Source organism: Aspergillus nidulans, chromosome V, assembly GCF_000011425.1.
Source record: "Aspergillus nidulans FGSC A4 chromosome V".
Taxonomy (NCBI): domain Eukaryota; kingdom Fungi; phylum Ascomycota; class Eurotiomycetes; order Eurotiales; family Aspergillaceae; genus Aspergillus; species Aspergillus nidulans.
Genome location: NC_066261.1, coordinates 3062303 through 3086114, shown reverse-complemented (window position 1 = coordinate 3086114; position 23812 = coordinate 3062303). Strand labels below are relative to the sequence as shown.

General features: G+C 46.5%; 9 protein-coding genes across 9 annotated transcripts, besides 3 other annotated features; 5 read left to right on the top strand and 4 right to left on the bottom strand.

Annotated features, from left to right (window-relative positions):
• Window positions 1-13208: part of a sequence feature (contig 1.92 1..62660(-1)) that runs on past the window's edge.
• Window positions 545-1913, top strand: ANIA_05262 (epoxide hydrolase; the record flags this gene model as incomplete). Its single annotated transcript, XM_657774.1, has 3 exons — window positions 545-781; window positions 833-1693; window positions 1752-1913. 3 exons carry the CDS (start codon window positions 545-547, stop codon window positions 1911-1913), a joined length of 1260 nt encoding a protein of 419 aa, XP_662866.1.
• On the bottom strand, window positions 3457-5805 carry ANIA_05263 (uncharacterized protein; the record flags this gene model as incomplete). Its single annotated transcript, XM_657775.1, has 4 exons — window positions 3457-4175; window positions 4238-4430; window positions 4553-5092; window positions 5155-5805. 4 exons carry the CDS (start codon window positions 5803-5805, stop codon window positions 3457-3459), a joined length of 2103 nt encoding a protein of 700 aa, XP_662867.1.
• ANIA_05264 (uncharacterized protein) lies at window positions 6757-9346 on the top strand (the record flags this gene model as incomplete). Its single annotated transcript, XM_657776.1, has 12 exons — window positions 6757-6766; window positions 6816-6912; window positions 7039-7166; window positions 7299-7436; window positions 7589-7680; window positions 7738-7779; window positions 7864-7918; window positions 7973-8149; window positions 8460-8658; window positions 8723-8844; window positions 8918-9038; window positions 9103-9346. 12 exons carry the CDS (start codon window positions 6757-6759, stop codon window positions 9344-9346), a joined length of 1425 nt encoding a protein of 474 aa, XP_662868.1.
• ANIA_05265 (uncharacterized protein) lies at window positions 11994-12695 on the bottom strand (the record flags this gene model as incomplete). Its single annotated transcript, XM_657777.1, has 4 exons — window positions 11994-12023; window positions 12070-12147; window positions 12378-12557; window positions 12612-12695. 4 exons carry the CDS (start codon window positions 12693-12695, stop codon window positions 11994-11996), a joined length of 372 nt encoding a protein of 123 aa, XP_662869.1.
• ANIA_09502 (uncharacterized protein) lies at window positions 12084-12695 on the bottom strand (the record flags this gene model as incomplete). Its single annotated transcript, XM_050612370.1, has 3 exons — window positions 12084-12318; window positions 12378-12557; window positions 12612-12695. The coding sequence occupies 3 exons, from the start codon at window positions 12693-12695 to the stop codon at window positions 12301-12303; spliced, it is 282 nt and encodes a 93-aa protein (XP_050468301.1). The 3' UTR covers window positions 12084-12300.
• On the top strand, window positions 13057-14650 carry ANIA_09501 (uncharacterized protein; the record flags this gene model as incomplete). The annotated part of the gene is made up of 3 exons (XM_863790.1): window positions 13057-13072; window positions 13293-13986; window positions 14056-14650. The coding sequence occupies 3 exons, from the start codon at window positions 13057-13059 to the stop codon at window positions 14648-14650; spliced, it is 1305 nt and encodes a 434-aa protein (XP_868883.1).
• Window positions 13209-15752: a sequence feature (contig 1.210 1..2544(1)).
• Window positions 15753-23812: part of a sequence feature (contig 1.93 620..340023(-1)) that runs on past the window's edge.
• On the top strand, window positions 17168-17938 carry ANIA_05266 (uncharacterized protein; the record flags this gene model as incomplete). The annotated part of the gene is made up of 3 exons (XM_657778.1): window positions 17168-17305; window positions 17338-17357; window positions 17560-17938. 3 exons carry the CDS (start codon window positions 17168-17170, stop codon window positions 17936-17938), a joined length of 537 nt encoding a protein of 178 aa, XP_662870.1.
• Window positions 19964-20776, bottom strand: ANIA_05267 (protein faeC; the record flags this gene model as incomplete). The annotated part of the gene is made up of 1 exon (XM_657779.1): window positions 19964-20776. The coding sequence occupies one exon, from the start codon at window positions 20774-20776 to the stop codon at window positions 19964-19966; it is 813 nt and encodes a 270-aa protein (XP_662871.1).
• On the top strand, window positions 22290-23256 carry ANIA_11473 (uncharacterized protein; the record flags this gene model as incomplete). The annotated part of the gene is made up of 5 exons (XM_050612369.1): window positions 22290-22335; window positions 22617-22623; window positions 22688-22706; window positions 22768-22777; window positions 23147-23256. The coding sequence occupies 5 exons, from the start codon at window positions 22290-22292 to the stop codon at window positions 23254-23256; spliced, it is 192 nt and encodes a 63-aa protein (XP_050468300.1).

The window sequence follows — 23812 nt, the reverse complement described above, 5'->3', positions numbered from 1 at the left end:
CATCACGGCCAAACAATAGGGAGCCGGGATTTTTCTGCTGGGGGAGGACATCTGTTATTGGGGTCGTCGATCACATGACCCACCAGCCAGCTATGTGAGCGGACGGGCCCAGGAGCTGTAGCTGGGGAAAAGCAGTCAGGATGAAGCAATCTTTAGTCACCTAGAATTGCTTCGCTTGACAATATCGCCTCTGAGAGTAGTAGCATTATTTTACAGCCTCTGGCAATCCATCTGGCCTCCGGGATACCGCAGAGATCTTCATGACCTAGGTAGCATGATGACGTCTACCGCCTGAACCTTCTCTTAACTCTGACCGAGCTGTGTAAAAGGGTAGACTAGAGTGGCGGAAGCTATACCTCTGGACCAATCCGGATTAGCGTGCATGGTGGGGTCACCCAGGGCGCTTACAATTGCCGTGTGCTGAAAGCAACTCCAAGCGCCGGTGCCGTGTGATACTTAACCGCCCTTCTGCAATGTCCGTCTTCCAGGTTTCAACGGATGTTGCTTCCATAAAACTCAAGTATATCATTCAGCAGCGGCTATGATGGGCTTGAAGTTACCATTTCTTCTGGAAGACCTCAAATTCAACATTCCCGTGCCGTATACGCCGCACGTGGACCAGCAACTGCTCGAAGTGACCAAGCAAAAACTCGCCTTAGCTCGATACCCCGAAGAGCAGACAGATTTTGGAGAGAAAGATTGGTCTCAGGGAGCCAAGGTCTCCCGTATAAAACAGTTGGCGGATTTCTGGAAAGACCAGTACGATTGGGAGGCGGAAGAGGTGCGTTGAAGTATCCCCTCGTGGAGAGCTATCGCTGATTCGAACCCTCAGCGACGCCTGAACGACATCTTCAGGCATTTCCTAGTCAAGGTCGATGTCCCTGGCTACGGCCCGCTGATGCTGCACTTCACCCACAACCAGTCTGCCAGACCGAATGCTATACCATTGCTCTTCTCCCACGGCTGGCCCGGTTCCTTTGTGGAGGCTATTCGGGTGGTGCTTCCTTTGACTGAGCCCGAGGATGCCAAAGATCCAGCCTTCCACCTCGTTGCCCCGTCAATTCCTGGTTTCGGTTTTTCACCCGCGCCCTCAAAATCTGGCGTCGGCCCGAATGTGGTCGCGCGCGCGTACAAGATCCTTATGACGGACGTTTTGGGGTACCCCAAATTTGTGACCCAGGGCGGCGATTTCGGCTCTTTCATTACACGAGCCATTGCCATCCAGTACCCCGCACTTGTGCGCGCACAGCACCTGAATATGTTCCCGGTGCCTCCTCCGACTCTCTGGTCCGCACCGTACGCGTACTTGCGCTGGTGCCTGTCGGCGCTGACATACTCAGAGTTCGAGCACGAGGCATTGCGTGTGCGCCGGAACTTTGAGCAAGATCAGAGTGGCTATCTCGAGGAGCAGAGAACCCGGCCGCAGACGCTTGGGTTCGCGCTGGGGGACTCACCACTCGGGCTGCTTGCGTGGTTTGTTGAGAAGCTCCATGACTGGGGCGACGTGCATGAGGCGTTCAGCGATACCGATATTATTACTTTGGTGATGATGCACTGGATCCAAGGCGCGACCCCTGGCCTGAGGTTTTACCGGGAGGCTTTCGGATGCGGAAAACGTGAGGCGGAGAAGACCTTCGAGACTTATGTGTCGGTGCCATGTGGTGTCAGTATGTACGTGAAGGAACAACTGCATGTGAGTCATACGCCCCGACCTTGTTGCGCGTGTCCAGGAGCGTACTAACATGGTAAAGTGCCCTCGTGACTGGGCAGCCCAGGTTGCGAACATTCACTACTGGCGGGAGCATGACCGAGGAGGCCATTTTTCGTCACTGGAGAGACCAGATTTGTTTGTAAATGATCTTCGCTCTTTCTTCTCCTCCCCTGCGGTCATGGAGTCATATGCTCGGCATTAGAGACTACGTGGCCTTGTGTGCTACTACGGCTGCCCCTCCTAGAAGTAAAGAATGCCCGTGTATCCTACAGCAGCAGAATATATCTTCAATTCCCAGCAAAAGTCGAAGACCATCTTAAGATCAGCTTCTCGGTCGAACGTGATACAGAACATCTACCCTATATAATTTTCTGCCATCAGAGGACCCCACCATCACCTGGCCATCGTCCACTGGCAAAATTGAATCGAAATCGTCCAAAGTTTTCACATATGTAAATTGATGTAAGAGCCCCGAAGGATCGAGACAGTCAACCTCATACCTATTATAGTCGAAGAGTTTGATGGACCACTATTCGTCTCATGCAGTATGGGTGCTAATTATTCAGAAATTGACCCTGTAGGGCTATGAAATATCACCCCGGAATAAAGCTGAACATCTTGCCTCTCACAATGTCAATTTTCGGAGACCGGTGGCACATGCTTTGTATTATAATAGACCCCGAAGCTGAGAGAATGCTATCATCATCTTACTGGAGTAGAGCCCTGAAGACATCTATTGGACTTACAGGATACATGGGAGACCCAGCTAAGAGTAGCCTGCTAATGCCAATCACTGTCCAGTACAGTGTGGCCTTTTCGTATCCTCCCCAAACGATATATCATTGTAATCCAAGTGTGTCAAGGCATGCTCTATCAGTTATCGTTTTCTGTCAGAAGAAATTGTGGAGAGCATAGGAACAGGTTCAATGCACTTAGTGGCTACATCCACCTGAAGGAACAAATGTTCAACTGGCACCTTCACCGATACGAGGAGGGAGCCTCCAGGCTTCTTAAGCAAGTTTGCGTAAGTCTGCGGTTCGTAGTGCTCCTGAAAGTTCCGCCAAGCAGACCAGAATTTGCAGGAAAGCTGGTTAAAGCAACAGGCATGACCCCACGTAATGCATGAAAGACGATATGGGGCGAGGAGAATAGCGTAGTTAGGACTCGTTCTAGATAGCAAAAAGCATTAACGCTTCTCACTGAGCACGATGGTTTGATGCGTGTGTGACTCAACGGATAGCCACATCAGTGCGGAGGGGACATATTGAAGTGCCTCCTTCAAATATGAGCACTAGAGCTGGGGTAGACAGCCGAAATCGCTCTACGATCTTGCACACACGCACACATTATTCAGACCTCTGTTCTGATTCCAATAGTCGGGAAATATGCTTACTGTGTCCTTGGTTTGCGACGACTGACGCCTACCAGCTAGTTCAAGCTTGATGGGTCCAAGCAAGTCTTCAAGCATGCATCATACAATACCTTCACCTGCTGATACTACCACGTCTGCGCTGACAAGGTAAATCGTCTAAGTGTACACGACCGTAAAGTTGAAGCCGTGGGTGACTGTAACCGTGAATGCTGGACGTATAATACTCGCATTGACCTGAAAGTTCCTAGGACGCGTCTATAGCTTCAAATCGTATCATGTTAAAAAGCAGCAGCTCTTAGGCTAACCAATCCAATCTTTCTTCTTTTATCCGTATCACAGCCAAAAAATCACTCTTTCACTTCCTGGAGAGCATTCACGTGCTCCTGCTTTCAGCTGGAGCCAGTTTCGTTTCGTTTCTTGCTTCATGGACACCCTTCTCCTCTGAGAAATGGCGTGAGGGGCTTATCTGGCTGCCACTGCCTTGAAGGGCATCAACATGTCCATTTAGCTTCAATTCAGCGAGAATCTGCTGCGCATTTTTCACCGGATCCCCACTGCGAGAAAAGATGTAATCAACATCTTCGAGTCGCAAGTTGCTTGTTTCGGGATAGAAGAAATAAAAGGCGGGAACGAACAGCGCATTTGTGACCATGAAGATCAAATATGCCTTCCAGTGTAGGCGGTTGATAATGACTGGTGTAATCATGACGACCGTGAAATTCCATAACCAGTTCGAACTGATACCGATCGCAGTACCGCGAGTGCGGGCGGCCAGAGGCAATATTTCTGGAACATAGACCCAGGGCACACAGTTCACGCTCATGCCGAAAACTAGCATATAGAGAAAGAAGAAAGTCACAGCAGCGGATGAGTAAGAGTGTCCGTTAGATGTTTTAGCTTGTGACAACAGAGCTGAGATCATCATCATGCACAGGCTAAGTCCTGCGCAACCTGCTATCATTGTATTTCGCCGACCCATGCGGTCGAGAAAAAAGGAAGGCACGATCGAGCCGAACATGAACATCATGTTGATGCAGCCACCCAGGATTTGGGCAAGCCTTGCCGACAGGCCAACATTCTGAACAAGCATGGCTGTTGGAAAGATAGATTAGCTATGTTAATGCTCTCAGAAATTGTAACAAAGTTTGGCTTACAAGGGGCATAATAGACCACAAGGTTGATGCCGCCTGCCTGGTTCATAAATTGTACCCACCAAGCCAGAAGCACACGCTGTCGAGTCTTCACATGGTCATTCTGGAAGACGCTTAACAGGCTGCGTGACGTATTCTCGCCCGACTCCAGTTGAATGGCACCGAGGATAGCGTCTCGCTCGGCGAGGATGTATTCCTGCGGTCTTCGTTAGACGGCATCAAGGGTTTCTCATCCTTGCGTCTCTCATGCCCACCCAAGTCGTATCTCCACTTCATCTTCCGCAGATACACGGGCGATAAAGTTTTGTCACAAAAGACCATGTAGCACTGTTGATGGAATCCAATCGCAATCTGCATGTCTTGTTCAAACGGCAAAATCCTCCTGGTCCACCTCCCCGGCGTGAATCCAAACCGGAAGTGCCGTAGATGGGGGAGGGCGTTTTGGAAGGCCCGAAAGTAATTGGCCCAGCGTCCGCTGTACGAGGCGTAGAGTCGGTCGACCACCAGGTCCGGATGCGGGTGAAAGTCTTCCAAGGAAAGGATGGTCGCCGAAACGGGGATCGGCTCGTCGACATTAAAAGAGAGTGCTGCCTCATAAATGATAGTGCATTGATCCAGGTAGAGCTCTAGAAGGGTCGAGCCGTGCGAAAGAATCCAGTCTAGCTGCGAGTCATGCATGAAGGCGTAGTTGCCGAGAGAAAGCGATCTTAAGCGCGGGAAATGCAGGCCACGCAGGTCTAGTTTTGGGCAGAAACCGGCACGTAGGCGAGAGTATAACGTCAAGTGCTCGAGGTTGGCCATCGTGGGCTTCAGCCAGGAGCGTGGCAGTTTGCGGTAGCAGTCCTGTGCATTTCGGGCCTATATTAGGACAAAAAAAGGCGAAGTTTGCAAGTGCAACAGAAGGGTCTCAATGCACATACATGGACGAACTGGCTCTCTTCCCGATCAACATTGGTGACATCAAGCCTCAAAATTTGGAGGCTGTTCAGGACCTTGTTGCGATTTGCTGCGGTTTGGGTCTCATTGAAATAAACATTTTGGAAGTCCAGCAGGCCCAACTCCCGCAGAGGCCGGGGCAGAGCAACCACTGCAGACAGAAATCGCGTCAATATTACATCCCTAACGGCGAGACCCTGGAGACAGTTGTCAAATTCAGTCTCGCCACAATCGTCATGAAACCGGAGAATAAGACTCTCCAGGCGAGGAAGCTCTTTGAGACGGTCAAACGCGTTCCATAAACGCTCCCCAAGGCTGGTTCTAGACCGACCATTCTCTTGATATTGGAACTCTTGACTTTGCAAGTAATCCCAATCACTAACCTCGTTGTCCAGATTCCACGTGTTCATATAAAGCTTGGTCACGCACTTGGCAAGCACGGGTCTGCTGATAATGTGGTCTAGTCGGCCGCAGCTCGCATCGGTCAGACTCACGGTCAGACAGTCAAAGACCCAGCGCTGACCAATGGCGCTGAGAACGTGGCTGGAGCATCGCAGGTTCTTGCGCGTTGTCGAATCAGCATAAAAGAAAAGTCGGTCGAGGATTTCTGGGGGAAAGGACATCAGGCGGGCCATGGTGGGGGTTCGTGCTGTTGAAGGTCTGGAGTTGCCGCCTGTCAGCCAAAATCGGAGCCCTTACTAATACTACTGTACTAACGTAATCCACCACCGAGCGAGCGGCACCACAGAGCGGTGTACACAGGCCGCATGAGCCAAGCGGTGAGCTCATGCGGCCTACACCCCCTGCACGTGAGTGCCAAGATCATTATTAAGCAAGTTTGTCCTGCACGAGGTCTTTAAATACTGGTGTCTACACTTGTAATTCAATTTCTGTTTTCCAATTTGTTGATACTTGACCTACACAAATATCAAAGCATTTAGCAATTGGTTGCTAAGCAGTTAGAACAATGGAGTGTCCAGACTCCGGGAACATTTCAATTGAGAACATTTCAACCTATTTGGATGATGATCTTATTAAGCCAGCTGCTGATGTTGCCTTAGAAATACAGGTATAGTTATTGCGCCACTGCTTACAAGTTAGTTTTAAACTGCTTGCTAACTAAATAAAAGGAACCAGACATGCTTATTCTGCTTACAAGAGCTAAAAGCTCCTCCAGTCTTACAATATTAAATATTAAGTATATCAATGATCTTCCAGAATATCCCACAACGCATATATATGGCCATACATATGTCGTTGCATCCAAAGGATGAACACAGGTTGAAATAGAACATCTTGCTGATAGTGTAAGTGCATGTCAAGTACTTGGTAACTGGCTGCTAAGTATTTCCAGATCCAATATGCAAAACAACAGCCTTTTGGACGAAAACAACCTGTTTACTGTCTATTTCTTGGATGTCAAGTCAAAAAATGGACATGGAGATGCTCTGGGATTTATACATGTGAATTCCTCAGTCCAGCCCTGCAGTCTTATCATCATACATCTGTTGATAAATATACATAGCAAGAGATCCAAAGGTCTCAGAAAGATGTCCAGATCTTAGAGTCTAATATCAGAAAGCATAATGCATATAGGTATTAAAACTGCTTGTTAACCGGCTACTAAGCACTTACTCAATCTTAGTTATTATCGGTCCAAAGTTGCCTTTTTCGAAAAGGGCCATGCATGCGTTGATCAACTCCCAACATGCAAAGCAGTTTTCAAAAGATATAACCAGATGGTATATCTCAAGCACTTGCTAAGCACTTAAGAAGCAGCTAATAAATATACAGGATGTTCATGGAGAATATGCACCATTTATTGGCTGTATAAATGGGTCCTATGGAGGTTTAACAAAACATTATAGGGGCGTAATTCAAGGACATACAGCAGTAGACTTGGAGGTTCTAGAGGATCTCTTTAATAAAGAGATTCTGCCAGCTACTGAAGAATGTGGTGTTTTTGAACCTCTGTCAAGTCGCCGAAAATACTGTGGTAAGCACTTCCCAACCAATTTGCAACCAGTCATTAAGCAATTACCAGATCAAGATCATCCTCAGGGGTCCGGTCAGTTGAAGCACACCACCTGTGATGTGGTCTTCAATGCTCTAGTACCTATGAATACAGACCTATGCCCCTATATGTTATTTACATCGCATGGGATTTATAAACATCCACCACCACTACCAAGCAAGGCACCTGAAAGAATTCTAGCAGGTGTGAAGAGAATCATTGAACAGATTCGGGACCCTAATCTAACAACTGGTAAGTACTCACCAACCACTTGGGAAGTAGTTGGTAACTAGTTCTAGCTCAATTCCTTCGAAATCCGCAACTTGAAGATTTCTGTCGCCAGTACAATACTTCGACATTAGCAGAGATTCATTCTAGCTTTTGTAATAAGGACCAAATTGCAGCAATAATTCAAAAGCAACATCTAATATCTTATCCAAATGGACAGGATATTAATAGTCTTATCTTCCTCCAGAATACTGACCAGAACTTGAAGGTAAGTACTTGCTATATAGTTGCAGAGCAGTTAATAGATACTAAATCAAGCACTTAGGACTATATTCAAGAATATTATCATGATTCTCAGGGTACCATGGTACTTTGTGCTTTTAAAGAGCAAATTCAACTACTTTCACAGCTGTCATCTTTTGAGGTTGATATGTCTTATAAACAAATACAGTCAAAAGATATTAATGAAGTGCTTTTTGCTACATTCCTGCCAGACCAATGCAAAAGTAAGTATTATCGTTAACTACTTGGCAAGCAATTACTAACTACTCGGGTACTAGTTATCACATTACTCCGAGTATTTACCAGTATTGATTCTACTGAGGGTTATTATTTACTTTTCAAGCGGGTTTTCAGCCTTGTTCAGAGGATTTCCCATCAGCCAATATATTTTGATCCTATCCATGGTTCTGGGATCCATGGTATTATTATTGATATGGACTCAAAACAATACACCAGTAAGTACTTATTAACTACTTCCAAAATACTCACTAACTGCCAAGGACTTGGTCGCTATCTATCTGAAATTGATCCTCAACATCAAGATATAACATGGCATTTACAGCATATTATTGTCTTCTGCAGAGTCCATTTCCAAAGGACAATCTTAAAATGTATTAGAACTAATAAGCATGGTTCTCCCCTTTAGAGCCGAATGATGAGCCTTCTAGACTGCAAATCCGAGGATGATTATGACTCTTTATTGGATCTCTTAATAAGTACTGAATACTTACTTACTGCTTGGTAACCAGTTACTAACTGATATAGAGTATGAAAATGCTAATGTCCAGAATTGGGCATCTCAAAAGAAAGGGGCTGTGATCAAGGCAGGATTAAATAAAGCATGCTCTAAGATTCAGCCTTATTACTTTGATTTATTACAAAACTATACAAATGCTGTTGAACAGTCCCATCAGAAGTCATATATATCTGGCAAGTACTTGAGTCTGGTGCAAGCAGTCAAGAAGTAAGTTTCTAAGTACTCACTAACTACTTGCAAACTGGCTGGCAAAGCTACTAAGATAACCTAGTTCTGCAAAGCTAGATAGGGATGATATCTTACAGTATGATAACTTCCAGGAGTTCAACATTCATCATTCATATCAAACCTCTAATATGGAAGCTAATTATCTTCGGCATATGAGTCGGGAAAGTAGGTATTCAGGTGTTGCTTTGCAAGTGCTTACAAACCACTTGCCTACCACTTGCTTACCACTATCTTTTAGGAAGTCAAAAACGCCGAAGGTCTGCTTTATCTCCCTCAACTGAAGCCGAATCAGCTTCACCCTTACCGCAAGGAAATACGAGATCAAGGTCTCAAAACTCCTCAAGAATTGGTGATGATGAGTAAGTCTGCCAAGTACTTTAGAAGTGGTTTACAAGCAGTTGCAAAGTACTTACAAAGTATTAGGTCAATAAGGTCTGGTAATCTTCGACGTGCTATTTCAACAAATGCCTTGAATCTTGAACAAAGACGTCAAGAGCTTGAGCTAGAGAATTTTGAATTAGAGCTTCAACAAAAGAGAGCTGATCTTAAGAAGAAAGAGGAGGATATTCACCTGCAACAACTTCAAAATGAGAAGTTGGAACTTGATCTTATGGAGAGGAGGATATGTATACAGGAAGCTCAGCAGCATGAGCTAAGTAGTTTATAACTAGTTTACAAGTACCTTCCAAGTAGTTGAATTGAAAATTTGTGCGAAAGACCTTTTATATATATCCTGTACGGGAGATGTATTCGATCCTATACAACTATTCTCAATTGGAAAGAGACACCAAAGATACCATTTTAACCCTAATTAGTGATTCGTAATGGAGCCCTTGCTTACTAAATGCTTAAGAAGTAATAATCTTCCCTTTTAGTTTAGAGCACCTCTAGTAATGGCAGTATGGAAGCTAGTTTACATGTCGATGGTAATACATTTGAAAGAGGTAGTACGGGCTGAAACTTTGTAAAGACAGGTTGTACATCACATAACTGCCAAGGCCATTATATAATCAGGTTTGTCCCGCACGACCAAAATTTTGACCTCAGGTCACCTGCAACCACCCACAGAGCGAGCGCAGATTTCCAACCACGGTGAAATACCATTATTTAAACAACAAAATGTCCACCAATTCTGCAGATTCAGCTGTTCAACAAGAAGGCAGAATACTACTTGCTATTCAAGCAATTTAATAAGGTTAATATAAGGATGCCCAAGCTGCTGCAGCTGCATATAATATTAAATATTCAATGTTAAAGCACCGCGTCAAAGGGCGTGCTTCACGCGTTGATTTAAAACCAAATAGCCAAAAATTCACCTCTACAGAAGAATCTATTCTTTAAAATTGGATAATATCTGCAGAGCAACGTGGGCTTCCAATTCAATATCATCATATACAAGAAATGGCTCTTATTCTACTTCAAAATTGTCTTGGACCAACTGCCTACATTGGAAAAAATTAGGCTAGTTGGTAGGTTAGAAAACAACCAGACTTTAAAGCCAAATATATCCGAAAATATGACTATGAACGCGCGAAATGTGAGGATCCAAAGATTCTTAAGGCTTGATTTGCTTTAGTACAAAATACAATTGCAAAATATGGTACCTTAAAGGAAGATATCTATAATTTTGATGAAACTGGGTTCTTAATGGGAATAATCTCTACCTGCAAGGTATGCCTTTGTTTAAAACTTCTAGATTAAGTTACTAACTTCTTAGGTTATTACATCTTAGGTAGAAAGCCGTGCAAAAGCTCTGCAGCCTGGTAATTAAAAATGGGTGACAGTAATTAAGACTATTCAAACAACTGGAAGAGTTCTACCTCTACTTGTTATTCTACCAGGCAAGCAACACCAAGGCGCTTGGTATCTGGATCTACCAGGTAACTGGACTATTGGAGTTAGTGATAATGGATGGACCAACAACAAACTAGGAGAATTATGGCTTGAAGCAAGTCTTTGATTGACATACTAAGTCTTCTACCCTGGGTATATACCGGCTTCTAATTCTAGATGGGCATGGAAGTCATGCAACTGTAGCATTTGACTATTACTGTACACAGAATCAGATTATACCTCTTTATCTACCACCTCACGCCTCCCATCTACTTCAACCTCTTGATGTGGCTTGCTTTGGGCCACTAAAAAAGGTATATGGCCAGCAAGTTCAAGACCTTATGCGAAATGGAATCAACCATGTGGATAAGAGTAATTTCTTGCAGATTTATAGGCAGATACAGCCTTAAGTCTTCTTAACAGGTAATATAGGCAGTAGCTTCTCTGCAAGCGGCCTGGTCCTATACAACCCTCATTGTGTGCTGGAGGGTCTTTTAATCTATTTTACACCAACACCAGCACGCAGTTCTTATAGCCAAAAATCATCCAGTTGGACTGCAGAAACATCCAAGACTGCTTGAGATTTACAAAAACAATCTGCCTTAATACAACAACTCTGGAGACAGCCTTTAACAACCCCACCTAGTCCCATAACTCGTACAGTTAATCAGGTTGTCAAAGGCTGTCAGCTGGCGATGGGCAATGCCTTACTTCTAGAACATGAAGTTAAGCAACTGTCAAGGTGCTGGCTCAGGAATATATTCAGAACAGGATAACGGAGTAGATACAACAGGCGGGCTACAGGGTCAGGCTATCAAACAGATGCATAGACGAGACAAGACGTAGCTCGAGGTTCCGATTTGGGTTGAAGCCGAAGCCCGAGAAGTAGACTTGCTAAACCCAACCCACGAAACCCGCCCCGACCCGCCCCGACCCGCCAAGAAATGAGTTGGGTTAGACCTTCTAATTATCCATTGGGTTTTGGATATTTTTGGCTGCCCCAAAGCCCGGCGGAGCAACCCGCTGGGTTGCCAAGATATCTGAATAGGTGTATTACTGTATTTAGATTACATTTTCTTACTTAGATAGTTTATAATACAGTATTGAAATATAGTATTTTATTAACTATGTAGATCACTGCTTACTAAAGTAATGATATGCATAACTGGGTTATTTTGGATTATTTGGGTTGGGTTCGAATTATTTGCTAAACCCATGGGCGGTTTACTGTTCAGGTAACCCACCCCAAAAACCGCGTGGGCGGATCAGCTAGGCCTGAAAACCCGCCCCAACCCGTGGTTTAACAAGTCTAGATGGCGCATTTATATACTTTATATAGGAGTCAAAACTACCTAATAGGTTCTAGTATTAATTAGCAAGCTGTTAACAAGTACTTAACAGGTAATTAAGGTACTGGAATAGAAGACTGAGCTAGTTGTAGTTGGCAAGAATCTTGAAATTTATAGCAGGAATATTAGTATTTAAAGAGATTCTTTGCTGTACAGTAAAACCTATTAAAAGATAGTTAGAAACAGTTAACAATTAATTGCTAAGTACTTTATACCTATACACAGCATCTTTAGTTGCATCTTTCTTGATTTCACTAATTCTGTGTTGAATGTCTTGTAAAGTAGTCTATAAATTATCTGTAAGGCAAGTATAATATATATTCTTAAGCTGTATACTTGCATGCTTACAGATCTTGACTCCAGAACACTAATATGATAAGCTAAGGTAAGATATTCCAAGAAATAAGGACTGGCTGCAAGGTCTATTGCAATACTTTTGTCAAGTATAATATTGAATCTATCAAGTAGTTAGTAATCACTTGGTAAGCACCCAACAGCCACGTGACAAGTACTTACGCTGTTGACCATGTCCTCGACAGTTTCCCTCCGCTGATTAGGGGGCACGTTTATAACATAGCCATATCCATTTGGGTCAGTTAATGGATATTCAGGAAGATCATTACTATATTCCAACTTCAAGACCTTCAATGGGTTCCTCGAAGCGTCGGTAAGTGGAATCAGAATATTTTCATCCTTCTAATCAGTTAGCAAGCGCTTGACAATTAGTTATAAGTATTTTTATTAACATACACTGTATATTTGATCGCTCAATTCGCTTTCAATTGATTGGAAGAGATCATCTTGTAAGAAAAAGCTGGGATCCTCGAGATCCATTATAAACAATTGCCAAGCAGCTGTCAAGTACTTTGCGTACTGTCTGTCAAGATAAGGAGGGAAAAGAAGCCGAAAATCAAGAGTGAAATTCAAGGAATTTACAGTTATTTAAATATTTTACATACTAGAGGTAAAGCCAAATTCCACCCGGTCAGCTGACCGGCAGGTGGCGGGACCCGCTTTCAATGTCGATGCCACCTACCCTCTCCCCCCTTCCGCAGAAACTGGGGTTGACCTCGCTTAGTCATCACCTAGTAAGCAGTTACCTTAGATAGTTAGTTGGCCGTACCGGCCACCCAATAGGACAACCATCCATCGCTTCCCACATATAGGGACTAGTTCAATCTGACAACATGTTACAATGAAGATTTCACCACGTACGTACCCATCACATGTGCCTGACTAGCGGCTCGAAAGCCCACAGCCTCTTATGAACACGAGATCGACCTGTGTTGGCCCTTCTCTCAGTCTCTTATTGATCCTTCTTTACCTCGGTTGAGGTCTCTCATAAAGTACCTAGCTATCACTAGGGACCTAGCTCCAACAAACTTCTTCTGCTATCATCCGCCACCTTCCAACCAACAACTAACCAAACAGACTATGTTGCGCGCCTGGGTATTAGCATGGATTCTGCCCCTCATCAACAGCCCACACTGGCCTTGACAGAGCCAGAACAAGCCCCCCGCTTGACAGTCTCGTTAAACGGGTGGAAGAAGCTCTCCGCCAAGGTAGCCAATTGGCCAAGTAACGCGATCGCAATCACCATAAAACGCGAGCCGGATGGCTCGGATAGACCATGCGTGTTCAGATGGAACCCAGCAAGTGCACCTCTCATCCTCCGCCTTCTTTCCAACAATGGAGAGATGCAGGAAGCGCCAGTGACTGCGCCTACGCCGCAGGGTCCAACCCTTGAACACGACTCCCCGCTCGGTCCTTTTTCCGCAAACAGCAAGGACACAATCGAGCTATGGCCGGCGGCCGAGACAGCAATCTACACAACTCTCCCGGAACGTTACGGACCGCTGCTGGATGTGGGTGGTCTGTACGAGGTGGTATTGGCGTGGGGGGGATGCGATATCGCACACTGGGCTTGGGGCACAATGTTAGATCACCTGGTGCAGGGCCAGGATCTGTTCGCGCTGGAGCCTCCAGTTACGAGGATTCCACTGACACTAACGGTATCGCCCGGTGCGCGCTTTTCGTTCACAGCCCTCACCCCCCACTGGCGGCCGGAGCTGGCACACCAGAACAAAACCCCAAGGCCGCCTTTGATTGATCCCTCTGCTAGGCTGTGAGTTGGGTTACCCTACTCTATCGATCTCGGTCTTATTGTTGCTTAGAAATCTAATTTCCCATGTAGTTCGGGCGCCCCGGTGTTAACAATTACACTCTCCGTGGGCGATGGCAAAATCACCGGTCGCGAGTGGGACGTCGAACTGAAATTAATGACCAAAGTCACCTATCACGGCGTGCTGGGCAACCCAACCCCCAGTCCGATAATCTTCTTCGCGAACGCCACAATAATATACGAGTCGCATTTCCTGCTAGACCGACGCCGCGGCGAGGCTTCCTGGGAGCGCTGCCAGCCTGTCTTCCCCTGCGGAGTCGGTGTGTACCCAATCGATGTTCCGCGGGGATTCACCCACGCCCATCCAAGCTCGTTTGTGAGTCTTCACCCTGGTGAGAGTTGGGAGGCAACAATGGAGGCTTGCGATGGAGACCCCTGGGAGTTCCCGCCGGATGTAGCAATCGGTGATATCTTCCGTCTTCAGCACAGGGGGTGTGTGGTTGGCTGGTGGAACTGGGGCGGCTCTGAGGATTTGGCTGCCGCCCTTACCTCATTCCCTTCTATCAACGAGACTCTGGTGGCGTATCCCAAGGACATTGGGGGGCGGCCGAAGCTGGTGGTACCTGCTTCCGACGCTATCGAGCTAGTCTACGAGGAGCAGGACTAAACACAAGCCTCTATATAGCAAGTAGAGCATCACAGTATAAACCACAATCAATACACTACCCGCGATCTAAGATAGCAAAGGTTCCGTCTCTCCCTCGCTCCCTTGAACTGAATCCATGCCACCCCGCTCCCGCCGAGCAATCACCCACAGTATCACAAAATGTACATTAGCAAACACCGCATTACCCACAACAGGCCATCCGAACTTAGTATACCAATCCAGCGCAGCATTCTCCACGAAGCGCGGTGCATCTCCATATAGCACACGCCAGATCCATGAGACAGCCACCACTGCAAAAGTGATAATCTGCGCCACAAGGCCCAGTGTACTGAATGCAGTGACAGCTGTACCTCGTTTTATTTTACGGACCTGGATCCTAGCCGAGACGATAGCGAGGATTGTAAGCACGGGGTTCACAATTGCTAGATGGCCTGCGACAAAGAATACGAGGAGCCATTCCCGATCGGAGTGCGCGAGGCCATTGAACCCGGCGATGATATCATAAACTTGTGGGATTAAGGAGATCAGCAGGAAGGCGATGTAGATGGATACCACGGGGCGTTTCGCGGGCCGGCCATCGGAAGGTAGATAGGTGAGCGTGAGGACGAATCTGGAATACAACATCAGTGCGCGCTATTTAGCAAGGCAAGCCAAATATTCTTTGCGATGGTAGGTTGGATTTAGATAGACCTACACCAGGGAGAATAGTAGCCAAACCACAAACACATGGGTGAGGTTGAGAAGGTCCGCTATGCTTGGCGGGTTATGGACGACGACACCACCGCCGGAGGTATCATTGACACAGAGCGCAAGGTATATCGTGAAGTGATTCGTCGCGAGAAGCAGGTTTGATAGGACGTAGTAGGGCGATATGCCGGAGCTGTCACTCGAAGCGATCAGCTTGTGCAGTTGCGGGAGGAAAGAGAGGGTTGTGAGGACGATGAGAATGCTTTTACAACAGAGTGTATTAGTTTATGATCCGTAAATTGAGGGGGAGGAAATGGTGATTTGGAGGCTGGTACATTCTGGCCCACGAGGGGAGCTCAGGAGGGGCCATCAGTGGGTATATCACGATGGGAAGAATCGAGTTGGATGGCGGAGAAAGAGAAGGGCAAAGCTGCCTTAATAATACCAGGAGTCTAAGGCCCTGAACGTGTGACCATTTCCATGTCCATTAGTCAACTCGGCAGCTACTAACTAACTACAAGTACTAAGTAGTTGCTAGCGGCTCCCGCCTAGGTTGCGGTAGCCATTCCGAGCACGAGGGGTTACCTCTCGTAGTCCAGTCCATATAAATTTTACCAGATGGTCCTAAGTCATCAAGGGTACCCTGTTGCACATTATGACGCGCACGCTGAGAGCGCGGGTAGTCATTAGCCGCTCCGGGTTGCCGTGCGAAGCCATCGTGGTATCGAATGCTCCTAACGAGCCAGTGGACCGTGACGGAGTTGGCAAGAGATGGGGTCACAGTTGCGCCCTTAAGGGCGGCGACTAGACTTGTTAAACTACGGGTTGGGGCGGGTTTTCAGGCCTAGCTGATCCGCCTACGCGGGTTTTGGGGTGGGTTACCTTCATAGTAAACTGCCTATGGGTTTAGCAAATAATTCTAACCTAACCTAAATAACCTAAAATAACCCAAAATAACTTAGTTATGCATATCATTACTCTAATAAGCAGTGATCTACATAGTTAATAAAATACTGTATTTAAATACTGTATTTAAATACTGTATTATAACATCTAAGTAAGAAAATATAATCTAAATACAGTAATATACCTATTCAGATATCTTGGCAACCCAGCGGGTTGCTCCGCCGGGCTTTGGGGCAGCCAAAAATATCCAAACCCAATGGATAATTAGAAGGTCTAACCCAACCCATTTCTTGGCGGGTCGGGGCGGGTTGGATCGGGTTTCGTGGGTTGGGTTTAACAAGTCTAGGTGCAGGTTAGTTATCTAGAACCCGCAAACCCACGCGGGTTGGTTTCTAACCCTGCGGGTTGTACCCAACCCGCACCGAGTGCACCCCTACTTTTAGATGGTTGGCGAAACTCAAGAACTATGGGGAAGGTTTCCTGCTATTATATTTCATACAAGTAGGTCCTGAAAAAACAGGGAAGCTCTATAGAGAAATCTCTGCCCTTGTTAACAACCTATTCAGCAAGGAAGCCTACAGAGACTGGCTTGCAGAAGTATATATAGCCAGGCGCCATCAGGAGTACTGTTTCTTTCCAGAGGAATCCATCCAGGTACTTGCCCACTTTTGGCTTGACATGACAGACCACTTACTTGTGAACAGCCGGGCAGAGATGTCCCTTCAATGGCTCCTCCTGGAAACAAAGCAACTTTTTGAAGAAAATACTTGTACCTTGAGCATAGCTAGCACAACAGGCCCTTTCACAATTCTCTTCTCCTATATAATAGCAGACTAGTGTCGACACTGGTTAGGCTCACCTGAGATAAAAGCTGATAACAGATTCCCTTTAATCTTTCTGCCTCTGTTAATATTCTACAGCAACATGGTGGCATACTACACCTCTAAAAATACCAACTTTCCAGAAATCCTGCCCTTGGATATGCAACTGTATCATAGCCAAGCTCGCAATATCTTCATTGCTGCCAGAATTCATAACTTTCAGCAGACGCCGCTCTGGCATGTTAGAGTCGCCCAAGTACTGCTGTTAAACAGTCATCCACAAGAGGCTCAGTGTAAGACGTGGTCTAACGTCGGGGTTCTCTAGCTACAACGAAGCGATGACTATCAACAATAATTATCCAATGGAGGGAGCTTAATTGGTACTGAAGAATATTGAAAGGATTGCTTGGAGATCTCTATGTACATGGCATCAGGAGGCCCTTCATATAACCTCCAGTGTGGTTAGTTCGGCATCTCCAAGCAATACCATTACAGTGACGCATTGGTGATTGCGTATACCACCGCATCCCACTGCAACAATATATGGGTTGATCCCAGTACGGCTCGTCCCTTGAATTCCTACTGGCGGACCGGTACGGCTCTGGCGATCCCTCATATTCCTACTGGCGGACCGGTACGGCTCTGGCGATCCCTCATATTCCTACTGGCGGACCGGTACGGCTCTGGCGATCCCTCATATTCCTACTGGCGGATAGGCACCGGTAAGGCGCCCGTCCGCGTTACGTGGGAATTGAGGGATAGGGGTCACGTGTCACAGGGCCAGGTCGTCGCCAGCTGGCTCCGGCGTCGGCCCGTGACACAGGATCCTATTTACCTTAGCAACAGTCCATGGCCTCAAAGCTCACCTTCTTGACGCTACAAATGCCTATGTTGGATCGAAACTCGACAAGCAGATCTTTATAGAGATCCCGGAGGGAGTTGATCCTAAATCACATGATCTGAATAATGTATATGAGATCCTACAATCCTTGTACAGACTTTGATAATCTGTATACCTTTGGAACCAGAAGGTTAAGAAGTTTGTTATATTAATTGGGTTTCGACAAAGCACTGCAGACCCTAGAGTTTTTATTAATAACTGAGGAGCCATTATAGCTCTTTATATGGACAATATCTTGATTTTTGGCAAAGATAATAAGGACATCAAGTCCACCAAAGATCAGCTGAAGAGCTTCCATCCTATAAAGGACCTAGGGCTGGCATAAAAGGTATTAGGGATCTGGATTATATAGACAAAGAACTCTATCTGACTGGACCAGGAGCTCTATGCCCAATCTATCCTAGAAGAGTTTGGAATGACTAAATCAACATCTCGAGATACACCGCTCGATCCTAGTACCAATCTGGATGATTAATTATCTAGGAAGCTACCTCGAGACCTGCATGACAAGTTTAGGAAGATTATTAGACAGCTTACCTACCTAGCTGGCAGAACTAGGCCAGACATCCAGTTCTCTATAAACTGACTAAGCCAATACCTTGCAGATCCCCAAGAGGTCCATCTCAGAGCTTCAAGACATCTCCTTTGCCATATCAAAGGCACTATTATATACAGAATAACCTACAGTGCAAAGGGGAGTACAGATACTAAGACCCTGATAGGATATTCAGATTTATTATATAGGAATGCCACAAAGCAGAGATCGACCAGTGTGTATGTCTTTATGCTGGCTAATAGACCAGTTAGTTGTTATAGTAGGAAGCAACCTATTACTGCTATATCAACAACTAAAGCAGAATATATTGCAGCTGCAGAGGCAGCAAAGCAGGCTATCTAGATCAGACACTTTCTAGCAGCTATATCAAAGCATCCTAAGCAGCCAACCCAACTGGGAATTAACAACCAAGGTACTTTGATGCTATTATCCAACCTAGTTAATCATCTACACAGCAAGTATATCTGAGTATAATATCATGCTATCCAGGACTTTATCAAGCATGGAGATATCAAGCCAATCTATATCCCTACCTCAGAAATGGTGGCAGATGGTCTAACAAAGGCAATAAAAGCTGATAACTTCAAGAGAGCACTTTAATTACTGCAGCTGAAGTCAAAATAAGGTTCTATAATATAATATCAAGATCCTCAGATTAATAAGATAAAGGCGTTCAACACCCCTTCATTATTTCTGTTTTATTTCCTTTTTCGGAAGCTTGTATAGCTTCATTCCATTCATTTCGGGGTATTGAACGAAGGGGAGTGATACGGAAATATAAGGCCATGTGATCTCCGGTAGATTGACCGGACATCGCCTGTTTCTAGAAGGTTCCCACCCTCTGTATATATATAGTGGGGGAGAGAGGAATACACAAAAAAAAGGCAATGAAGGAATCTATCGTCAACAAGATAGGTGTCAATCGTCATATGGTATCCGATCCTTAGTAGGCTACGTTGGTGTAGTTGATGCAGTTTCCTCCTGCCCTTTCCCCTTTGAGCATATCACACAACAAAAGGGATTGCTGTCATGAAGAAGTCTTACAGGTGGCTCACCGCCTTCAAGACAACGTAGGCCTTGGCCGAGTTACAAAGGTCTAAGGTTCTTGTATGGGCATGGACCATAACAGTATCCCAATTCGGGAGCGTGGCTCGCAGGATGACGGCCCGACCCATGAGCCAGACGATCGGCCGTTGCGCGGAATAGTGAAATATATCATTAATAGTAGCTTCAGAGAACAATCCAGCAATCAGTCCTACTTCATGATTTGGTCGAACATTGCATTATCGCATGAAGTACATAAATGTCAGAGCTGCTATCCTGAGATCTTGCATCGATAGAGGCAGCAAGTAGAGTAGCTACTTAACATCTATTCCCACCAAGATGCACCCATCAATACGGTACCGGATCGGTGCAGCGCTGAGACCTAGGGTAAGCTTGTCTCAGGCCGCCATGAAAAACTCCCAGGTTGCATCCGGAGCAAGCGAGCTTCCAACACCAAGCGGCGCCCCATCATGCCCGCCATCATATGCAATAAACGAAACCGGGTGAGAGCAGCCACTGAAGTCCGTTCGAACGGACCCGCCACTGCCAGACGCAGGCTGACCGATATCCGTGGGCTGGCAACCATTATTCGACACAAAGGTATTTGCAAGCGTCACACCTCCGTCAAGCGGAAGAACAGGATCATTGATTCCGTGGATCCCCAAATATGCAATGGGGTCGTTGCCCCCGTCACATCCGCTGATCAAGCCACCGCTCAGTACGCTCACGGCTCTGAACTCAGCAGCCCGCGCGCAAGCGAGGGCATAGCTCATACCTCCGCCCCAGGAGAACCCTGTCGCGAAGCGAGAGGCCTGGTCCACGCAGAGATCGTCTTCAACCTGCTCCATGATGGCGTCGATGAAGGCCACGTCCTCGCCGTTGGTGTTGGCCCAGCCAGCATTCAGACCGTTGGGGGCTACAAAGATCGCGCTCCCTTGCGCGCGGGCCTCGAGGCCGTACCATGGCTGGATGCTGTCGCCGTTCACGACATTGTACATGTTCCCGCCGCGCCAGTGAAGGCCGAAGATGAGATGATGTGGCTTGCTTGGGTCGTAGCCATCGGGAATTTTGAGAACGTACTCGCGGCCGTTTATTTGGTTGACGCCATTGGTGAGGGTCGGCTGTTTACCGCAGCCTGGCGAATTGGCGCCATGGACGGGGGTGAAGGCGCCGAAGGCCAGAAGAGTAGGGAGGAGGACGGCTCGAAGCATTGTCACTGAAATGATACCGCGGATGATTCCAGAGTTCTTGTTTAAGGTAAAATGTCAAGGCACTGGTAAGTTGAGAAGTATCAGCAGTCCCATGGCAGATATTGTGCATTTATATTGCGGTCAAGAGTTAACCGCCAGGATTCCCGCGCAGATCATTGCTAGGTTAGCAACGGAGCCCTGCATGGAGGGTCTGATTGACGAGACGCCCTCCATATGTACGATCTTCATCATTTTTCCAGTGCAGGTTTGCAGGGCTGCAGATCTTGCCGGCAAAGCTCATTTGGGATTTTAGCCTGCTTCACGTCTAGTATGTGGTGGCACTACATAGGAACCGCGGCAATGTCCAAAGCTGCCGCAGAGTGAAACAGGTCTACATTACGAAAAGACAAGATTTGGCCCGTTTCAACGCATGGTCTGGTGTTGTCAGGTCTCCACAAAGAGTATCTCCCCACGATGTGCAGCCGTCTTGGACAACGTGTAGAAGCCGGGTGAAAGAGGAGGAACCAAAATAGGCTATTTACATTCTCTCGGCCAACACGCTCTGCATCAATTGCTCCGACCTGATAGGTGGTGAGTTTTTTGACTTTGCCAGGACCTTCCAGAGCTGCGATTTGCATGGGTGGCAAGTCGACTTGACGTTTCAGAATATAACTCAGAGGAGTGCCAAGATGCCATCGGCTATGGGAGCATCAGTTGAACTGCCGAACACGAACATTAGACCCCTGTCGTCGATGCAAAATCCGTCTTGTTTCAGGTTCGGCCGTCGACAAGACCTCAGAGTACTCTTTGTGGGGCCTCTCCATAGGCTTGTCTATTGGCCTGTCGGTGGGCGTCGATGGGGCCAGTCTGTCCGGGCAAGGACTAGTAAGGGTCTTGGAATCTAGCTATTTCAGGGGGTGGGTACTGTAGGGCTCAGGCTACCCCGCAGCACCTCATTTCAACTGTTGAGTAGTGCCAGTTCAATATTTATGCTCGGGCTTTGCTATTAGAGCCAGTTATGTAGCGTATCCTGCGTTTACGGCACCTGAAGCAGGTATTCAGCACATACTGCAAGCTATCACGCCAAGGGCACGGCGAGCTGACAGTTCCCGGGTTGGATAGCGCCAACCGCACAGTCTTTTCGCTCTGCGGAACCAGGCTGCCTGGTGCCAAACTCTTCGGGCTAGTGGCCGTTCGACAGGAACTCTCCGAGCTTGACGTCGACCGTCACGCCAGAGTGAGACATGGTGGATATGGGGCGTGTATTGATGGTCTCGGCATGTTTTGATTATATAGACCGCCTGTTACGAGCCTTGTCTTACCCCCCTATCCTAAGCACCGTGCTTAAGATGAGCCTATATGTACGTATCTCATTGTCTGTTGCTGTACGATTCTGGGAGGCTTGATATGGTTGGTTATGTAGAAAAATTAGTCAGCCAGGATCCGACCCCAAACAAATACATGCGCTCCAACACCTGGCCCGCGAAGTACGACCCCACTGAATGTGTTGACACCTACGACATGAATCACCAACATGCCCGACTTCCGATGCAACAAGGGCTCATTCAACTTCGCCCACAGTAAGGAACGGCGGAAGTCGGGCCTAGCTCTAAGCTTGCAATAAAAGTTGGTGTGGCTTCTATCTTGCAGCACCCTAGCCCTTGCATGGTATATTGCCAAAGGCGCCTAGTACAGGTAACCAGTATAATGGCGGCGGGGACTGGTTCAAGATCCGCAAGGATGGGTTCTACGAATATTAGCAAGGACATCAAGACTGATGCCTGGTATACCTGGGATAAGGACCACCTTAAGCTCACAACTTGCAGACCTATTAGGTAGAAAGTATCTTATCCAATCATAGTACATAGGTATGCCGTAATATCAAGAGAGAAGCACGAAAACCAACAAGCATCCATTATATGATGTTCAAAGAGTAAGAGTTCTGCTACAAGTAAGTTACTCTCACACTTGTTTTTAATCCACATTAAATAAGGATACTAATAGGGTTCCAGATTCCCTCAGGTAAAGGTCACTGACGGTGGCAATGGAACTCCGCATGATACTATCAAGCTATAAGGTTGTTATAAAGATGACTCCTTGTCCAATTCCAATATCTGGGATGGCGTGAAGTGTCACAGGCTATGGCCTGCATCTTGGTTGTCGGCCATGCCCTCAACCTGGTTCTAAATAAGGTTTCTGAAACATCAGTGTACAGCTTCGGAAATTGCGGCCTCGAAGCTTAGGAAAGGAGATCCGTCCTCATAACTTTGGAAAAGGGATCCGTCGGCATACAGGTCCGGGAAGTCAGAAAGGTTGATAAAGGGAGGAGGAAGATATCTGCGCTTCTATCTTTTGTTTCTTTCTCTAAGCTTGTGATACTCGTTTATACAGGACAGCCAGTTGAAAATAATACTGCCTACGCCCGTTACATGAAGGACTTTTTGATGCATGGCCCAGCTGTCTGGACTGGGAGCTCAGCATCTAGCTCTGCCACTAATTAGTGGAAGGCAGATTATATGACAGCAAGCCAATCAGAACATTTAAACAACTACTCTGGCGTTCGTGATCAGAATCGTAAGCATGGAGAAGAGAATTATCTATATGAAAAAATCAATTGTGAGGATGTCTTCGCAAAACGAACCTTAACTTGATTTGGTAGATGGTCGGGATAGCATAAGTCATTTCATCGTGTACACTGGTGTACACGATGAAGCTGGCTAATTGCGCGACGCTCATCCCAGGCACAGGTGCCAACAGTGAGCTATATAATCTATGCTGGCTCGTGATCACAGCACGTAGGGCCATGACAGATGACTCCAATGCCTGTTCATACTACAAGGATTTCCACACTTGCAATCTGTTACGGATCATGCTGGGATTCGATATCGAGGGTTGGGAGCCTTAGGCAGACAGCGATGGAAGCTTGGTTACGATCGAGAGCTACGGACCTTCGCTTCGTTCTCGAAGACATCCCACAATTGACCTCTTCATGTACATAATTCTCTTCTCTATGCTTAGGATACCGAATATAAGCACCAGGATGGTCGTTTAGATATT